Genomic DNA, 11096 nt, shown 5'->3' with positions numbered 1-11096 from the left:
CACCCTTCAGTCTTTCATTAGTTACAAATGCTGACGTGCGATGTATGGGGGACTAGAGAGAATAAATAAAACCTTTAAATTAGGAGTGTGACTTCATGACAAGGTCAGCGGTCACTTGTCACCCTTGTTTCCTGTTTTTGTTCCAGTGAAGAAGCTTTTGCGATATCTACTGGAAGCAATCAGCACGGCAGTCTCTGCATGCTCTCCCCGGCAGCCAGCAGAGGACGCAACACGGCAAAGAAAAGTGCCGGCCGGTCAGATGGCGCTGGTAGGCGGGGGATCAAGTCGGGAACGTGTGCAAAGCAAGTGCTGTCATTTTGTTTCCCATTTCAGGCCTACACAGTACAGACTACAACACATTTCAGACACATAAGAAAAAGTCCTACATCACCCGAAAGTGGCACAGACAAGCAACATCTCCGTAAGACAGAGGTAGGCGTATTTCATATTGTTTCTTTGTTTCTACTGTAGACTTATTAGTTGTTAAACAGATGGTACAAAAAACGCCTGGAAATCTAAACACCTACATGATCAGGTAGGGCATGTACTTATTTTATAACTTCCATTGTGTAGTGTTCCACGTAATGATCAAGATGATGTCATTTTAAGGTGGAGGGTATGTCTAAATACTGTTCAGGGCAAGCACGTTAAGTGTCAAGTTCAGCTAGCTAGCTTGCTATGTTGAATGATCTGCTCTAACATGACCACACATAATTTGACTGGAAGGGATTGGTTTATGATTAGACTCTAAACACCGGATACTGCCTTTTCAGCTGCCCCGCAGATGACAAAAAATATTTATTACATAACAATAAAGGATCTGTCTGACATACCCTTCCTGAATACCACAGAACTCGGCCTGAACCTGAAGCAGAATGGTGGCCTCATCTATGTGTTTGCTGGAATGGCATCATGAAGTGCCGCTTGTTGTTTTCCTTCATCCCCAGCCTCAAGCTCGTCTTTGTGGGTCAGTGATGCAACGAGGGTGACGCAGCAGTGGCTGCAGCTCTCAGAAGGCTGCTAGCTATACATGGCAATGAAGGAATCATGGATCCAGGGCCAACAGCGTGTTCCACAGAAAGCTACTCGACAACACTGAAGAAACACAATGGTAAACACTTGATCCAGAGCAAAGGCAGAACAAGACCCCAACAAGAATTTCCAAGGCTGCACATTCAAGAATCTCTGCACCTTCAGGTAAGCAACTCAAAGTGTGCTTGTTGTGGTGACATCGGAAGATCTCACAGATGCGGGTCAAAAGTGTGAATGGTTCGTCAGTGAAGATTAGGCCAAGTCTGCTTTTTTAAACATGTAGTACGGACTTTATAGACTTTTAGTATCAGTTAAATACAGACCATAAATGATGGGCGTTGGAAACATTTCATGTGTGAAACCAAAGGCATTTCAAATATTTCCAGTCCCAGTTAAGTCCAAAAAAATGTCTTCTAAATTTGACACACCAATGAGAAGAGTACTATTATCACCCCAGCCCCTCAAATTTGAATGAATAAAAAAAACAACAACAACGAATCACAGAGGACATAAAATGAAGATTCAAAATCTTGAAAACTCAAGCTTTCTTTTCTGCTCTTGAGTGCTGCAGCCGTGGCGGCTGAATGCGCTGAAACCACACCTCTCTCAACTGTCAAATACCAGTACTATGACCTGGGAAATCGAATGTGACTTTGTCTAGCATCTTTATTATGCCTGCACACAATTAAGTTTGAGTCTTGAAAATATAATGAATAACACACTCATTTCATTTTTTTCCCTTCTCTTTATTGTTTGGATAGTTTGTAAAAGAGCTTTACATTAAATCCAGATGTGCAATTGTGTCCTCATTAATAGTTATCATACAAAAGTACACGACACCCTGGACTGATCTGTATGTGTTGATTGAAGGTTTATAATTTTCTGCAACGAGGGCTGCCCAAACGATTATTTTGCTAGTCGACTAATCGCAATAGTAGTCACCATTAGTCGACTAATCTGATCATATATAAATCGTGGGATATCACACCAGCAAGCACCTGCTGTTTTAATAACTATTATACCTTACATCTTGAATTTTGTATAGATATGTACTAATATAGTAAAAACGAGAATTAAGATGACGGTATATTGAACTGTTATTCAACTTTGCTGCTTGTACCAGCACTCTTGACTTGTTTATAAATAAGCGAGCAACATATTCAATGTCACAAATGAAATCAACAAACAAAAGACATACATCTTTGAAAGAGAAGTACTGTTTCACTCGGGATACTTCGATCGATTGGTGGCCCATAATTATCGGTTGATATTCGTGAGAAAGTGCATGATCGATGAATCCGATCAAAGCCTCTAAAGGCCGATCGATCACCCTATGTATATAATTCTGGTAAGAGAGGGACGTATGTTTCTCTAAGAAAAAAAAATACTCACATCTACCTTAAGAAAATAAGTAGAGGCACATTACTGTCTCACACAACTTACAGTTAATGTTTGTTAAAATACAAAAACCAAAAAAAAAGTGGCAAATATTTTCATTTAATTTGACATATTCAGCTACTGGTAATAGAGAAAACGTATTTAGCTTAGCTTATATAGTAAAAACAATACAGCCACCATTTATCCGAGCCACTTATCCTCACGAGGGTTGCGGGCGTGCTGGAGCCTATCTCAGCTGCCTTCGGGCAGTAGGCGGGGTACACCCTGAACTGGTTGCCAGACAATCGCATTGCACACATAGACGAACAACCATTTGTGCTCACAATCGCAGCTCGGGACAATTTAGAAAGTTCATACCACACATGTTTTTGGAATGTGGGAGGAAACCGGAGTACCCGGGAAACTCCACGCAGGCTCGGGGAGAACATGTCAATTCTGCAAAAGAAGGCCAGAGCCTGGAATTGAACCCTGGGCCTCTACACTGTGAGGTGGACGTACTAACCAGTCGTCCACCGTGCCGCTACACAAGGAATACCAGACAGCGCATGCCATTGTAAATGTTAGCTCAGTATCTGGTGAGCGCACATTGTTACAGTTTGAAATTACATTTGAATTCTAACTAGCAGAGGTTGTACAGAGTAGTCGTCTACTTTTTGTTGCTTTGTTGACTTTAAGATAAGAAGATAAGAAAGCCTTTATTAGTCTCGCAATGGAGAAATTCCCAATTCACAGCAGCAAAGTTATGAAAGGAAGAAGTAGAACAATAAAATATAGGAGCTGCTGGAAAGGCAGCCACTCTCGCGGCGCCATTTTGAAGTCAAAATAACAAAAATTACTATTCCACGGCGACGTTTACAGCATGTGGCTAGTCGCTAGTCACCTTTTTGGCTCGAGGGGGAAGCAGAGATGCTTGCAACAACATACAGCACGTGGACTGAATCAAACTAGTATGTCACCTCAATTGATTTAAACTGACTTCTATTTCTCATTGCTTCTACAAGTCTGACGGAACTAATAAAGGGGGGGGGCAACTGGGGCAAACAGGATTTTGAACAACTATTCAGTCCATAATATCAATGTGGAAAAATGCAATAATGTGGAACTGGAGAATGCAATAATACTGTAGTGTAGTTTAAGGTTAAGTTAGATTCCCGAATGTTAAAATGACCTGGCAATGACAAATCTGTTTGACCAATGAGCAAGCAGCAGTGGTTAACACCATCTGCTCTCGGCACATTTGGAACCTCAGATAGATTAGGAGTAATGCTCAGTAGCACCAGTGTAAAATCACCGCTAGCAAGTAGAGCTGCTGTGAAGTGAGTACTAGCTACCGTAGGGTGAAAAAGCACAAAGACATGCACTGGCTGCTCTTCTGGCTAACTTAATGTGCATCCTGTGTTTGGTTAGCTGTATTTGTGATACATCAGTAATTTCTTTACCGTGGTATTTACAGTGAGTTTGGGTGATCCGTATATTTGATTGACACGTGCTGGTTCCTTTTAACGAACAGTGGTCAGAGTTGTTCTTAGCCATGTTGAGGAGACGGAAGAATGTCATGTGACACCCCCTCCCACACTGAGTGGTGGAAATAAAAGCCCCGTTTTCATCCTCAGAGGCTCAGAGTGTCATGGTGGGTTCAGCTTCAGCCCCTCCCCCACATCGTCTGCAGTGCTGACGCATCCACTGCTTGTGCATCAATCGACACCCTCTATGTCTGCATATATTGCGCCAGTATCAGAACTGTTTTACCCCAAGCATTCAGTTGCCATGCTCATTGAAACTGCGAATGAAAACATTTAGAGCAGTCTCTTCCTGGCTGGCAGTGATAGAAATTAGGACTACTGTTGCCGCCATCTTCTCTCCGGTTCTGCATTACCAACCACTGCCTCTGTATGAGAACAGGCGAAGAAGAGCTTGTGTGTAACATACTGGGTGAGACCGTGCATGAAATAACCCTGTGCATTATTATTTTTCCTCAGCAGTGGATTGCAGATGATATAAATAGCTGGTGTGGTGCTGTGGGGGATTAATGACGCATTTCTGAAGAAGCAGAGGACTCCTGCTACCAGTGATGCATTTGCCTTGGCTCTTTTATCGGGCACAGAGCTTGTGTGATGTAGCGCCTAGCATCGCTCAGTTTTCAATAACCCGCTGCCATGCTTGAAAAAAGTTGCCGTTTCCTGCAAAATACGTGCCGGTTGCCCAGCTAGCACAAAGGCGAGCCCATCTTCCAAGTATAGCTACACGACAGAGGAAGGACAGCCCGAGAAGAGAAAAACAGGGCAGATACACTTTTGGACTTGGGTTGCACGGCTGGAGGCAAAGGACAAGGAAGCTGGAGTCATCATCACACAGAAAGGGAGAGAAGCAATGATGTTTGAAAAGACTGCTTTTGACAGCTCCACCGTTCGCCGACTATGAAAATAAGACTTAAGTCTTATTCCCACAAAACCATTTCTTTTCTTGTAAATTAGGTTTGAGATGTATAGAAAATTGACACTACGTGGCTCTCCATCAGTTTCTCTGACTTGCTAAGGTATGTTTTGCATGATTGATCTCAATTTACATTTGGTGTTGAAGCACGCGTTCGAGGTGTGTAGCATTTGCTTAGTTGATGTTTTTGCCGGTTATCTTTGAGAAGGTAGTACAAAAATATGTTTAAGTTTGAGGAGAAGTGGATTTCATATCATATGATGACATAAAAAAGATTCCCTTCAGCGGTCCTATATAGTTAGGTGTTGTGAAATTATGAGCTCTGAGCACAATGTAAAATTATCTCTCTCTCTCTCTCTCTCTCTATATATATATATATATATATATATATATATATATATATATATTATTATTTATTTATTTATTTATTTTAATTAAGCGAGGTTTGGCAACCTTAAAATGTCAAGGTGAACCTTGAGAGCAGACAAGCTTGGCACATCACATGCTGTGATAAGGGATTCAGTTTGGTAGAATGTCCACTGCAGAGAAAGTAAAAGACACAAAGAAGCTTCAAGCGGAGACAAAGATCACATCGCTTACTAGGCAACCGTGAGTGCAGGTTTCTCGAAAAATAAAATGTTTGTGGAAAAATTTGACAACAATAGATAGTAGTGTTTCTTGCAATTCCACTTCATCTCAACACATACTGCGCAAAAATAGTAGGTTGCCATAACAACAGAAGCCTGTTGAAGAATGTGGACAAGGAGGCTGGTTGTAGTTTCAGCAATATGAGTGTTTAAAAAAAATGGTGACCATATTATATTTGTTGCACAATTAGAACTTTTACAACAATGTAATGTCCCGTATCTTAAAAGTCTGGAAGTTGAAACAAAATTGAATACATGTCAACGTAATGATGACATTGATGATGGTGATTTTTGCCCAAAAGAAACAATCCAAGTGAGACATGCTACATGATTTAGTAGCACTTAGACCAGGGTCACTGGCATGGCTTGAATACTCTTGCTGTGACGAATCATCTTTCAGAGAGACAGTGAATAAACTGGATCTTCCATTATGTCTTCATATAAATCCTGCTTTGCAATCAATTCCACATATTTTAACAGTGAAAACTAATTATAGAGCGCAACCAATATGAGCAAAGTTTTTCTTTTTTTCTTTAACGAGATCACAGTCATGTTTTGATTCGTTGACAGGAGTTTTTGTCTGACATTTGGATTATTCACATATAAAAACAAATATCTGACTTATGATGCATGGGATAGTACCATTACAAAGAGTCAGTGATTTACATAGGACTATTGACCTGCTGGCATGGATACTTTGCTGTCTGGACATTACTGCCATCTAGTGTTGTGATATTAGCAACATTTGGTGAAGGGTCTTTATGTTGTTGTGGATGTATATTTCCAAAATTAATGTGTATAACTAATGTAAATTGTTCTTTTTTTTGTTTGTTTTTTTTAGATGGCTGCGATTTGTTGCTTCAGTTAGAACCTGATGGATAGTTTTCACCCTCACACCGTGCTCAGCAAGCTTAATGAGCAGCGCTCACTCGGCCTTTTCTGTGATGTGACTATTGTAGTGGAGGATGTGAAGTTTCGTGCCCACAAGAACATCCTGGCAGCTTGCAGTGGCTACTTCAAGAATGCTCTGTCAAATGAGACATGGAGTTCTAGCCGTGTGCTGGAACTGATGGACCTTAAGTCTGAAGTTTTTGCCTGCGTCCTCAATTTTATCTACTCCGCAAAGGTGACATCACTTTGTGTTGAGGACAAGAAGGAGCTAATAGCAGCAGGGAAAAGACTTGGTATTCCCTTTTTAGAGAAGCTCGCAGGGCAAGAGAAAAAGGACAAGAATCAAAACCAACTGGACTGCGTTAAATCCACAGACTGGATCAGTAAAAAAACAAAGGAGGAAGTCACCAGACCTGAGGAGATTGATGGTTCAAGAGGACCACGAATCACCAATGCCTTCTCTATCACTGAGGTGTGTCCTGGGAACAATCCATTCACCCCACTAGGAGACGGTAGGCAGTCACCAGATGAGGGGCAGCTCCCAGCGGGTTGCCTAAAATCTTCTTGCCTTGATGGAATCAGTGAAACCCCCACTTTCTTAGACCACTCGTATGCTATGATCAAATTACCTGAAGAAAAAGGTCAGACGAGTCAGTGGGACAGCAAGACGGTGTCTAAGTTTGCAGCATTCCAGCCAAAGCAAAATATTTACCGGAATTCAGGCCCACTCAAAAAGCGCCACAGGCTTAGAGGTGCTTTGTTTCGAAATGAATTTCCAACACACGCGGAAAAAAATAAGACGTTAACCCCAACATTAGTTGAGGGAGCGACTTCAGCACATCCACCCTTTCCACAAAGTGAACAAGATAAGCCCAGCGCTGCAGTTATTCCTTTTTCCAACAGCTATGTCCAGACAGCATCGAGTCCTTCGAATCTTCCTCCTCAAACTGAGGACAGCGTCTCAATCTATGAGTGTAAACGCTGTCCACAGGCATTCAAAAGTGAATGTCTCCTTGCAATTCACTCCAAGGTACATCAAAAATGTTCTGATAGTCATTTGTTTTGCAAGTTTTGTGACAAAAAATTCATCCATCCGAAATGGCTGCACAACCATGAGCAAAATTGTCCGAAGTCTGTGTGGGGAAAACCTCAACAAGATTCCGTTGGCATGGCTGTCAAAAAGGGGGACCTCGATTCAGTTAGCATTTTGAGCGAGGAGACCACCAGAACGCAGTTTCCTCCTGTTGACCACCTGGAGACTGGCCCCCTTCTTGTTGATCAATTACAGCTCCCAAAAGATGAAAATAAAAAAAGGTCAGGAGTCGGTCAGAGAAGATATAACTGCAGTGTATGTAAACGAGTGTATATCACACTTTCCAGTTTGAAGCGCCATGAGAATGTACATTCCTGGCAGAGGGCTTATCCCTGTCATTACTGCAATAAAGTGTTTGCATTGGCGGAGTACCGGACCAAGCATGAAGTCTGGCATACAGGCGAACGCCGCTATCAGTGTATTTTCTGCCTGGAAACATTCATGACATATTATATCTTAAAAAACCATCAGAAGTCTTTCCACGGGATTGATCCCACACTAGCCATTAAGCGAAAATCCGCCAATGGTGGTCTGAAAGCCAGTGTTTATCCAATTAAGCTGTACAGGCTTCTGCCTATGAAATTTAGGAAAAGACGATATAAGACATACAGTCAGACATATTCAGAAGGTGATGAGACAGACTATCAAGGACAACTTGACAACAATCCTCTCTGCCCTCAGTTTGAGGGAAATAGTGTGAGCAGCTGCCTCGACAGTGTTTCATTGCCTTTGACTTTCATGGCAACAACAAAGATGGTGGCTCCTGTCATGCCCCGCATCAGCTTTGACAAGCCCTGTAAAACAGATATTGACCAAAGTTTGCGCCACAATTATCACCAGAGCGCAACAGGAAAAGACGCTGAGCATAGTTCACCCTTCATTAACTTTGACTGTACGGTCCCAAAATCTGACCCAGCGAATTGCTCCGAGAGTAAAAAGGGTCGCCCTCTTGATCTAATCACCTCACATCACATCAGTCAAAACGTAACATTCTTAAACTCACTGAACACAGTCGAAAAGCTCAGTGAGTTGTCCGCTTCTGCAAAACGAGTTGAGAAAATGACTAAGGACATGCTTCGGTCAAATACCGAGAAAGCGAGTCTCAATAAAACAGCGGGCTCAAAGACGCAAACCTACATTGCCAAACCTGTGTGCCCGGGCCCGTCTGCAGATGGTGAAGCGATACCATTATGCCAGATAACGGTAAAAATAGGCGATGAAGCCATCATCCGCCGCAGAATCAAAGGGTCCAAGCTCTTCCCAAGAAGGAAAAAGAGAGAAACGAGCAAACTGGGGGAGATGGAGAGCCAAAGTCAACTCCACCCGGACGGCAAGTTGGAGAGCCCCAGACTCCGCTTCAGACCAGACATTTCAGGTTTAATATCCGAGACCCATGAGGATCCCAATGATTGTGACGTGGCTGATGAGCTTTGGCGTCCCTACTATTCTTACAAAGCTAAAAAGAAGAAAAAGAAGCGGAGATTCAAGCACAGGCAAGCTTTGTTTCATGATTACAATGAGACAGTTAGAACCGACACCGGTGCCACTGAGGCTCGATTGGACAGTTGGCAAACTGGAGACAGTATCTCAGGTGGGGAAGATGTGAAACGTAGTCTTCACAGGAGTTGCAGCCCAAGGACAACCTACAATTGTGACATTTGCGACAGCTCTTTTATCACTGAGACGGGTTTAAGAGCTCACATTATTGGTTCTCACCCATATTTCTGTCACACGTGTGGAAAACAGGGTCCCCCAGGGGAGACACCCAGTGGCAATGATTACGTTTGCAACAGTTGTATGGAAAATGGCTCCTGCTTTGATAATTCAACCTGGAGCAGCAACCCAGAGAAGAAGTTCCGCTGTTCCTTCTGTCCCCAGCGGTTTCTCTACCTTGCCACCAAGAGGAGCCATGAGAAAAAACACCAGGAGACAGCTGAAGAGAGCTACACCAGCCAACCATGTTTGGAATACTTTGATAACTTGAGTATGGACAACAAAAAAGACTGCATCAAAACAGAGGAAGATGACAATCAAGAAATTTCTGACATGCAATGTGAGGAAGGAGGACATTTTCCCATGAAGAAGCCTAAAACTGAGGATGCAACAGAGTTAATGACTTTGACTCCACACCAGGACATTACATACACTCACATTAAAAGTTCCTTATCGCACCAGACTGAGACGCTGTACACTTTGGCGTCGCCCTCAAAAACACATCAAATGAAACATAAAGTGAAAAAAATAATCAATCCACCAGATTCTTTTGATCAAGCTTTCAAACCTCAAGCTCAAAAGAGAGATGCCAGTGGACACAAGGACAGTTTGGAAGTAAACAGCGTAATTGATTGCCAGATATCCTGCAAACCATCAACGAAGAATGCATCGGACTTGAGAGACAACCCCGTCTCTCTTCACAAGCCAGAGAAAAGGATGTGTAAAGACGAAACGTTTTTCTAAAGCCCTTTAACCATGGACACCTACAGGAGGCGAGATAAAGAATTAATTTCGAGTCACTTCTGCGGGTAATAGATGTACTAAAGTTGTCTTTGCAGCAGCCTGATAAAATGTTTGGGAAGAACACACTGAATATCAAGGTCTGACATCTGCTTGTACCCTACTGTCAGCAGGGGTGAGTTCATCATGTAATTCATAAAGGTTATGAAGACCCCTCACAGACTTTTATAGGTTGTGAAGACCTTCTGACCCAAACTTTTTGTTTGATTGTTTACACAAAGCAGTTCATGTGAGCTGGATGGGGGGTCCAAAAAGAGAGCTGTTTCCCGAAAGTAGGTTGAAATTGTGTTTTTTGAAATGTTTACTTGTTCTGAAGATGAATTCCGTTGAATACATCATAAAATTTAGGGCAATGTTTGAACTTTCTGGGGGGGGGGGGGGGGGGGACAAGCTTGGGTGGATTTCTTGGACTCCCATGCCAATATAGTTGGACATAGTGGGTTGCACTTTATACTCTCATATTTCCGTAATAATAATTAAATTACAATTTAATGGTTGGGTAATCCTTTTTGTTCTGAACACACAGCAGCAGTAAGTCCTGACATTGTTGTGTTTGATATACAGTATTCAGTATACAAACCATCCATCCATTTTCCGAACCGCTTTATCCTCACTAGGGTCGCGGGGTGTGCCGGAACCTATCCCAGCTGTCTTCGGGCAGTAGGCGGGGGACACCCTGAACCGGTTGCCAGCCAATTGCCGTATATAAACCATATAAAATGTAAATAAATTATTATTCATGTACTAAACAGTTACATCCTGTTGTTTGTTTGCTGAGTTGGAGAAATTATTTCACTTTGTTTCGTAAAGCATTGCCTAATGTCACATATATTAACTGAAAGAGAAGAAATCTTTACAAAAGTACAGTAAATACCTTCCCAAATATAAAGGTGATAACCAGCTTTCTCATCGTTCGAAGAGCAACATCTGAAAGGTCCCTTCTACCTTGAGACAAAAGTCTCCACGTCATGACTTCCATTCCACATGAACATCTCAATTCGTGATTACTGGTCGACATATTTATTCATTTAATATGGAATAATAGTATTTTGATTATGTGATTGAGGCACAAGCCAAAAATGATCCCA

At 42.2% G+C, this 11096-nt stretch overlaps 1 protein-coding gene across 1 annotated transcript; it reads left to right on the top strand.

Annotated features, from left to right (window-relative positions):
- Window positions 1-294: 294 nt before the first annotated feature.
- On the top strand, window positions 295-10385 carry zbtb38 (zinc finger and BTB domain containing 38). Its single transcript, XM_086124858.1, has 3 exons — window positions 295-432; window positions 948-1197; window positions 6352-10385. The coding sequence occupies exon 3, from the start codon at window positions 6385-6387 to the stop codon at window positions 9949-9951; it is 3567 nt and encodes a 1188-aa protein (XP_085980984.1). The 5' UTR covers window positions 295-432; window positions 948-1197; window positions 6352-6384; the 3' UTR covers window positions 9952-10385.
- The last annotated feature ends 711 nt before the right edge of the window (window positions 10386-11096 follow it).

Source organism: Hippocampus guttulatus, chromosome 12 (genome assembly GCF_054856545.1).
Source record: "Hippocampus guttulatus isolate MCC_2025c chromosome 12, RoL_Hgut_1.0, whole genome shotgun sequence".
NCBI classification, from domain to species: Eukaryota; Metazoa; Chordata; class Actinopteri; order Syngnathiformes; family Syngnathidae; genus Hippocampus; species Hippocampus guttulatus.
This window is presented reverse-complemented; position numbering and strand designations above follow the sequence as displayed.